The sequence below is a fragment of the Pediculus humanus genome, genomic scaffold (genome assembly GCF_000006295.1).
Source record: "Pediculus humanus corporis 1103172107561 genomic scaffold, whole genome shotgun sequence".
Classification (NCBI taxonomy): Eukaryota; Metazoa; Arthropoda; class Insecta; order Psocodea; family Pediculidae; genus Pediculus; species Pediculus humanus.
This window is the reverse complement of record NW_002987176.1, coordinates 91,367-100,686: the sequence shown is the minus strand read 5'-3', so window position 1 is coordinate 100,686 and position 9,320 is coordinate 91,367. Positions and strand designations below refer to the sequence as shown.

The window sequence follows — 9,320 nt, the reverse complement described above, 5'->3', positions numbered from 1 at the left end:
TTAGGGTTTCTGGATACGTTAAGAATTTGATGATGAAGTTTCGGACATTTCAAAAAGGTGAAGGTTGTATCCAAGTTTTAAAAATTACATTTAAAAAAAAAAACAAAATGGCGGCCATTAGGAAGAAATGTAGAGCTTATTAAAAGGTGAGTTAAATCTTATTAAAATTTGAGGGTGTTTCCGTTTTTTCTCTTCGGGTAAATTTTTTTTTTTTAGTTTTTTTTTTTTTTTTTTTTTTTTTTTTTTTTGTATTTGTCATACGTAAAATTTTTTTTAAAAACAAACGTAATGTTTTTTTCAGGAAGAGGAGGAAGACCGCCGAGAAAAAAAAATAAAAAACATTCGGTAAGTCATGGATTTAAGTAGGATGGATGACTTTGACTTTCGGTGTAACGATGATAAATTATTACGTCACAATGTTTTTATTTATTTTTTTTTTTTTAGAAAAATGTTTCCGGAGGAACGACGGCGCCTCCCGCGAGTACACCTTCATCCGTTCCACTACTAAATAATTTATTAATAAATAAACCCGAACCTCAGCCAAGCTTAAATGCAGTTGCTAACGCTGGACCGGCTAAACCGGGAATAGTGGCTAGTCACTCTTTACCCCCACAACCTTCGAGACCAATATCCACGGCGACGGCCGCACCCGTAAAAAAACCACTACCCGTGAAACCTCCCGAAACGGTCGCGGAAGTTTCACCCATGACTCAAACTATGACGACTATGACGACAACGCCTGCGGTTAACAGTCTTTCAAAACCTGGATTGCCATCCGTGACGCCGATACAAATCAGGGCTCCGCCGGTTAATCAACCTGTTAAACTTCAAACAAGTCAAACGCCGACTCAAGTTCAACCACCCCCTACTACTAGTACGCCTCAAACTCAAACGCAGCAACAACAGCCACAACCCCAACAAACGTCGACTCAGATGACGGGCAAACAACAACCGCCGGATTTAACGGATCCCGTGGGAATTCTTCCGCAAACTCTCGACGTGAGTAGAATAAGAAAATTTGTAAATTTTGAATTAATTTAAAAAACAAAAATTACTATAGTTAAATTTTTAGGAACTGGAGTCTCATTTAGACATGAGCGTTTCTGCCTCGCCCCCCTCTCTTCCATTAAACACAAATTCCATGACAAACCCACCCCTTGTTGTTCCCATGCTCAACGATAACGATGTGTTTCAGCATTCGGTCGTTTTGAAAACTCCAGCCGTGTTTCCGCCTCCCATCACACTTCCCGTACCCGTATCCCGTAGCAATGGATTTCCAGCAACGGAAATAAAAGTTGAGAGTCCGCCGAACGTCGGAGGAGTAGCAGCAGCAGTCGGTGTTCCCTCTGTCTTCGATCCGGTATCGGTCAAGGAAGAAAAACCTGCTGTACTACAACCTCCTCCTCCTCCTCCCCCTCCGCCTCCTGCCTCAACCGGACAAGGTACAGCAACGTCCGAAGGTGATTAAAATTAATTATTTTTCCATCCTGTTTTTTTTATTTAGTTTGGAAAAAAAATTTTTTTTAATATCAATGATATTATTAATATTTTTCAGAAGTCAAACCAAGTCCTGTTAATTCAGGTTCGAATTTTGCTTCTGCATTTAAATCGAAACCTCCGAACATGGCAGATAATTTAAAAAATGCCAGTTCGTGGTCGTCCTTGGCACAGGCATCTTCTCCGCATAATGCGGTTGGAGGGAACGCATCGAACATGAAAAATGCGATGGACAGTTTTCAGGCTTTTAAAAAGCAGGCAAAGGAAAAAGCTGACAGAGTAAGAAATTTTTCTTAAATTAATTTACCTTATCTAGAAAAAAAAAAATGTATTAACGAATTCAAATTTATTCAGCAAAGAGCGTTGATAGAGCAACAAGAAATTAGAAGGTTACAAAAAGAACAAGCGGAAAGAGAAAGGATAAGAATAGAAAATGAAAGACGGAGAGAGAGAGAAGAAGAAGAGGCCTTAGAAAAAGCCAGGTTAGATATCGGATATCTACCAAGAATCAAATAAACTTTTACCACACTTATGAATAAATATTTATCAATTTTGTTTTCGTACTAAAACAGAAAAGCCGTAGCTGAACAACAACAACAGCAGCAACAACAACAACAACAACAGCAACAGCAACAATTAAACAGGGTGGAAGAAGTCAAATCGAGCGGGCAAGAAGATAATTCTAGTCCCAATAACGGAGGAGGCGACAAATCCGCGGCGGAAAGAGAAAGGCAAAGGTTACGAGAACAAGAGAGGAGAAGGCGAGAAGCTGTGAGTATTTTTTGTTTTTTTTTTTTTTTAATTCGGTTCAAATAATGAGGGGGGGGAGTGGGGAGAGGGGAAAGAAAGTCACGTGAATGCACGTATGTATGACGTAATTAATATTTTAAATTATTTTGTGTTTTAGTTGGCGGGTCAAATAGATATGAATATGCAAAGTGATTTAATGGCAGCATTCGAAGAATCATTATAATAAATATTAGTTCCCTAGAGGGTATTAGACCTTGGAAAGAAAAAAAAAAAAGGGGGCTTACTTTCGGGGGCTATCATAGAGTAAAAAAGATCGATCGTGTTTTATATATATATATATATATATATATATATATATATATATATATATATATATATATATATATATAAAACGCGGGAAAAAAAAAAAACTTTAGAGTTTTGTTTTTTTTTTTTTTTTTTAAATGCGACGAACGCAGTAACCGCGATGCGTTGATTTTTTTTTTTTTTTTTTTAAAAGTGAGATTTTTCGTTTCGTATAATTAATAATAATAATAATGATAATGATAATAATAATAATTTTTTAAAAGTGCTTAAGACGTGAAAAGAAAAGAAAAGAAAATGAAAACACCAAACATTTTTTTTTTTTTTATCTGAAAACTATGAAAAGGAGAAGAAAAAGAAATCAATCAATCAATGAAAAGTTATTGATAAATAAACAATAAAAGGGAAAGCGGAAGCGGAAACGGAAACGGAACTTTGTTTTTTAGTCACATTTAGATGAGAGTTGAAAAAATGAAAAAAAAAAAAAAATAATAAAATTTTTTTTATATACATTGACACATGTAAACTTTAAAAAGGTATACACACACACACACACACATACACATACTTAAACACATAAATACTAACACACACACACACACACGTGTATGGGTGTATATACACATAAACATAGTGAGTTCGCAGTGAAATTAAAAAAAAAAAAAAAAATAGTTATTACTATATATATAAATGTGTATATATATATATATATATATTAATAATGATAATAATAATAAATAAATAATATCGATGTAATAACAATATAAAATGAAAGGAAAAGTGCTCGTGTTAAAAAAAAAAAAACGGACAAAAAAAAAAGTAAAGTAATAATAATTAATAATAATAATAATAATAATAATAATAATAATAATATGATAATGATGCTAATTTGAAAAAATAAACAATACAATAACTAACGGATAAATATAAATATATATAAATATAAATTTTATATATATATATATATAAAGAAAGAAGAAGAATTAAAAAAAAGTAATAAAAATGGTCAAAATGGTTATGAAAAAAAGAAAAAAAAAAAAAAAAAAAAAAAAAAAATTGTAGATAAGTGATAAATTAAGTTGTAGGTTATTTGTATTTCTGTAAATAAGAATTTTTTTCCGATTTTCTTTTATTTTTTTTCTCTCTCTCTCTCTCTCTATCTCTATCTCTATCACTCACTCACTCTCATTCACTCACTCACTCACTCACTCATTCATTCAATCTCTCATTCATAGCAGAACGGTATTTATTTGACCGTGTTTTAAAAAAAAAGAAAATCATTTTCCCCTTTTTTTACGTTTTCCGCCCCGCCCCCACTCCTCCCCTTCACTTCCCCTCGTTCTTTCCCCTCCCCTCCACTTCACTTCCTCTCGCTTTTCCCCTTCCTTTGAATTTTAAATTTTTTTTTTTTTTTTTTTTTTGTACGATTGACGACACACAAAACATAAGCAAGCTTCCGTTTATTATTATTATTATTATTATTATTATTATTATTATTATTATTATTTTTCCCGCCATTTTTTTCAATTTATCATTCATCACATGGTATTTTTTTTTTTTTTTGTAAAAAAAAAAAAAAAAAAAAATTCTTTTTACACTCAGACCGATTATACATAAGTATACATATTATGTAATAATAATAATAATAATAATAATAGTATTGAATGAATAATAATAATAATAATAATAATAATAATTTAAATGAAACAAACGGTAAAAGATATATGTAGATGTACAGTTAAAGGGAAAAAAATGTGTAATAACGGTAATGAAATTATGATTGATGAATTGTTTTTATTATTATTATTATTATTATTATTGTGATTATGTAAACAATAAACAATAATTTTTTTTTTTTGCAATATGATTTATTATTATTATTATTTAATTATTTAATTTTTTTTATTTTTATTGGATTTAAATGCCGAATGAAATCCTCGGGGGGGAAATTTACAAAACAAAACAAAAACAAAAAAAAATTACAATAATAATAATAATAATAATAATAATAAATTAATAATAATAATTTTTTGAGACCATGAAATAAATTTTAAAAGGGAAGAAAATTTTTTTTTTTATATATAAAAATTTTTTTGTTTTTTTTTTTTTTCCGCGATGGAGGTTTTTAATGGATCATCGTTTCAATAAGGAACGCACACCCCCACCCCCACACGCACACGCGCGTGGGTGTGTATTGGGGGGGGTGTGCGTACGATGATTGATTGTTTATTAAAGAAAAACTCCCGAGTTTCTATTTTTGATTATTATTATTTTTTTTTTTTTTATTCAAATAAACAATAATTATTTTTTCATATTTTGTTAATAAAAATTTGATTATCATATTAATAATAATAATAATAATAATTGTTTTTTTTTTTTTGTAAACCGGAAGTTGCCAATCAATCAAATGAAATCACATTTTTTTTATATATTGTGAGGTTTTGGGGGTTTTCAAAAAAAAAAAAAAAAAGAAATAGTTTGAATTATCAAATAAAAAAAAAAAACAATGCTGATGATAATAATAATAGTAGTAATAATAATAATGATGAAAATTGTTGTTATTATTATTATTACATAAATATTTAAAAAAAAATTATGTGCATGCATTTTATTGATTTATTCTTTTGTTTTTTTTTTCTAATACCCAGCTTTGCTTTCTTTTTTTTTTTTTTTTTTTTTATTAATGATTTCCTTATTTCGTCGTTTAAAAATAATAATAATAATAACTTTTTTATTACTAATAATAATAATTATACAGTTATATGTAAAACTTTAATAATTTATGATAATAATCATATTTAATAAACGTTTTTTTTTTTTTTTTTTTCATTAAAACGAAACGAAACAAACAAATAAATTCTATTGTTAAATAATTAAAATTTTTATTATTATTATTATTATTATTATTATTAATAATTTTATTGATTGGCAACCTTTGTGTATACTTTTTAATATAATTGTAAATTATTATTATTATTAAAAATAATAAAAATGATAAAAAAAGCCCTCATTACTTACTATTTTTATGTAAGTCTTTTATTTTTTACGTAAATAAAAGAAATAATAAGTTGAATATTTAATATTTGAATAAAAAGAAAATGTTTTTTTTCTTATTATTATTATTATTATTATTTAAAATAAAAAAAATATTCACTTGATTACCTTTTTCCTTAAAAACAACAATTCCTAACGCGGAGTTTATTTAATAACGGTTAATTGTCTAATTACACGACAAAATTTTCTTATTTTTATTTAATTTATGATTTGTAAGTGAAGGATTCGATTGTGAGTAAGAAACGGTAAGAAATTTATGTTTACGGTTTTAAAATTTAATTTTTAACGAGAGGAAACAATAATTTTTTATTTAAAACGTTTCTTTTTAATTATATTTATCGATTTCATAACATGAAAAGTTTATTTATTAAAAAAGGAATAAAAATAAAAAGTGTAACTGACAATTTGAGTGAATGTTTACTAATTTTTTTGAAATAACCAAAGGCAAAATAAGCAAAGGGGAGTGGGAAATGATGTCGAAAAAGAAAGAATAAAATAAATAGGAAAGATAAAATCTATAAAATAATAAGTTAATAATTTATCAACGGTTATACGGCAAAACTATACTTAAATAAATGTCAATTATGTTTAAACAAGAGACAAACGTGGAATCAACGCTACAAATTATCTTTCCCTTTGAAATCAACAATAGAAGGCTAATGAGTTTGTTATCGTATAAAACAAGTAATAATTGCGCCAAATCGGCCATTTTTATAACGTTCCGTGGTTAAATGTGTAATCCGTGCGGCGCCCTTTCAAATTGTTTTCCCCCATTATTTAACTCTTTCCCCTCTTTTTTTTTGTGTTTTTGTCTGTAAATATCGATGTATTTATTAACGTTTTATTTACTTACAAATAAATAAAAGGTAAAAATAACTTAAATAATTTGTTTTCTCACAACAAACAAATGGATGCAGTTTATAGGTTACAATTTAGTAAATAACCTTATGACATGTGATTTATTTCACATTTCAAACGATGTTTAATTATTAATTTTTATTTATATATAAACTTTAAGGTATATATTTAATATTTTATATGATTAAACAACATTTCTTTTTGTTTTTTAGATTGTTAATTGGGTAACATGAAAGTATGCTTGGGCACATACAAAATACATGGTACAATTGCAATTGGAAATTGATTAGGTATTGAAATACCTGACAGGTTTAAATTATTTGTTAATTATGAATTTAAAAGCATTTGGATGATAATAAAAAGGTAAATAAATACATAAAAATAAATAAAAGTTAAATATAATAATTAAAAAAGTTTTGTATGAAAAGGTTTAAATAATATTTTTTCATTCAACTTTTAATAAAAGTTTTTTAAAAAAAAACATTTTTTTTTTTTTTTTTTAGAGTAAATGTGAATAATAGCCAGTGGGTGGTTGTGGTGGTAACAACCCTTATTTAAAAAGTACTTAAATAAATAAAATCCTTGGAAAATTCTGAAAATTGTTTTGAAAATCTACACAGGGGATCTCTTGACTGGTTTTTTCAAAGTTTGTTTTGTTTAATAATTTTTTTTTTTTTATTATAGATGAACATTTAATATAATATTTTTATGAAAGGATATAAATTAAGAAAAATGTTTTTTTTTTTTTTGAAAATGACCATTTAATTTTGTTATCTATAATATTTAATTATTTAAATAAATAAATAATATAAGAAATAAATTTACAGGGAACATCCGTGAACGTATGTAACGCTTCTTAATATTGCTGCCGTTGTTGGAAAAAAATTACAGGTTGTACCTGGTTCAGATTGATACCTTGAACCACAACAATTATCGTTTTCCGTTCGTGGAGACATTTGACGTGACATAATTGTCTTATCAACGTTTGTTTGTTGTCTTAATTGTTCCAATCTCAATTGATTTTGTCTCTTCCATTTTGTTCTTTAAAACAAAAACAAAAAAGTAAGTTGATCATTTTTATTAAAAAAAATTATAATTAATTGCTAATTTTTTGTCTGATACCTTCTGTTTTGATACCAAGTTTTAACTTGTGTTTCAGATAAATTGAGAGCTTCTGCAACATCACTTCTATCAGCTACAGATAAATATTTTTGACATCTAAATTTTCTTTCAAGAAAAGCTAATTGAGCATGAGTAAATGCTGTACGTCGTCTACGAGGTTTCCTCCCCAATTTTTCATTATTATTATCAGCTAAAATTTTAACGGTTTAAGAACAAAATGGAAAATGAAAAATTAAAGATTTTATGTAAAAATAATTTAATTAATAAGCACACCTGTAATGGACGTGATTGCACAATTTCCAATTCTGCTAACGAGATTTATCGGATTAACAATAATAGAACTTTCATTATTGTCTTCTTCATCTTCATCAACAACCAAAAGAGAATCATCATCTGTTGACTTTTTTAATATGAAATTGTCATCATCGTCACCACATATACATTTTTCTAAGTAAGAAAAAATTTCGTACTTTAAAATAATTTTTTTAATTTTTATTGCAGAAAGCATTAGTTTTAATTATTATTATTATAAAAAAATATGGCGGGTGTGCTCTTGACCACAATAAATGAGATTACGATAAGATGTTTTTTTTTTGCAAATAATGGTCAAGCTCAACCCTCAATTAGATATAACTTTTCATTTTTTTTTTAATTTGAACAATTCAAGTTTTTCTGGAGAAAAAAAAAAAAAAAAAAACTGATTGGCTTCCTGCAGAGCAATTGTGAATATATATTCCTCACCCTTTATATCATTATTATTATCATTATTATTCCGAGAGAAATCGTAATTTTTTTTAAACAGAGACTTGCGGTAAGATATTTTTCCTCGAGCATTAAATGCGTCATATAATTTTATGTAAATTTTAAATTATTGTTTTTTTTTTTTTTTTTTTTTTTTTTCAGAGAAATGACTTTAAGAAATTCTAAAGAACTCATCAAGGAGGGAGGAGGAGGAGGAGGGAGAGAAGAAGGGAAAAAAAAACACTTACAACAGTAAGAATTTTCTATTATTATTATTTTTTTTTTTTAAATAATTTTGGCGGGATAAAATCAAAACAAACGTTTCGTTGATTAATTCTAATTACACTTTTGTTTTTGTTTTTTAAATCAAGTATCAATAATAATTGTAAATAAAAAAGGGGGAAGGAAAATGTCTTCTCCTGAAAAATATTTTAACAAGCAAATGAAAGCTCATAAATGTCAATTACCGCCAAATGACGATTTAGAATTTTTAATGAGTTTAAATAAATTTAAAAATTTTTTCCTTGTCTCGGAAAAAAATTTATTAAGTTATTTAAAATTTAAAAGTCAATCCGCGATTTGTTATGAAAAACGAAGGCAAATTCGAACGACACGGTGTTTTATAATTCATCCATATTCCGAATTGAACAGAGCTTGGAAACTTTGGATGTGTATCGTTCTTTTAATGGCAGTCATCATATTTCCATTTACTTCTTCTTTTCTGGGACCCTACTATGTTAAATCGGCAGTAACAGTCGAATCAACTCTCCTAAGGTTTCAAATGCTCCTGTCTACTGTTTTTATTATTCGGATTTTCTGTCTCATGGATATCGTCGTGACATTTTTCACCGGATACATTAATTCTTCGACCGATGAAATGGTCATACAACCTTCGAGAATTGCTCGTCATTACATATCAACGTATTTTTTTCCAGATTTGATATCCTCGGTACCGATAGATTTCATTTACATTTGCGTGTACGGTATGAAATCAT

General features: G+C 27.6%; 3 protein-coding genes across 3 annotated transcripts in view; 2 read left to right on the top strand and 1 right to left on the bottom strand.

Annotated features, from left to right (window-relative positions):
• Window positions 1-288: 288 nt before the first annotated feature.
• Phum_PHUM210990 (uncharacterized protein) lies at window positions 289-2,313 on the top strand (the record flags this gene model as incomplete). The annotated part of the gene is made up of 6 exons (XM_002425555.1): window positions 289-345; window positions 541-999; window positions 1,082-1,460; window positions 1,559-1,776; window positions 1,852-1,979; window positions 2,142-2,313. 6 exons carry the CDS (start codon window positions 289-291, stop codon window positions 2,311-2,313), a joined length of 1,413 nt encoding a protein of 470 aa, XP_002425600.1.
• A 4,365-nt stretch (window positions 2,314-6,678) lies between these two features.
• Window positions 6,679-8,092, bottom strand: Phum_PHUM210980 (Homeobox protein ceh-19, putative; the record flags this gene model as incomplete). The annotated part of the gene is made up of 4 exons (XM_002425554.1): window positions 6,679-6,764; window positions 7,295-7,503; window positions 7,585-7,774; window positions 7,858-8,092. The coding sequence occupies 4 exons, from the start codon at window positions 8,090-8,092 to the stop codon at window positions 6,679-6,681; spliced, it is 720 nt and encodes a 239-aa protein (XP_002425599.1).
• A 642-nt stretch (window positions 8,093-8,734) lies between these two features.
• The window catches only part of Phum_PHUM210970 (Cyclic nucleotide-gated cation channel alpha, putative), a gene marked incomplete at both ends in the record, with an annotated part of 1,862 nt that continues 1,276 nt past the window's right edge, over window positions 8,735-9,320 (top strand). Inside the window, one exon of the mRNA XM_002425553.1 lies at window positions 8,735-9,320. Coding sequence (XP_002425598.1) covers window positions 8,735-9,320 — 586 coding nt within the window.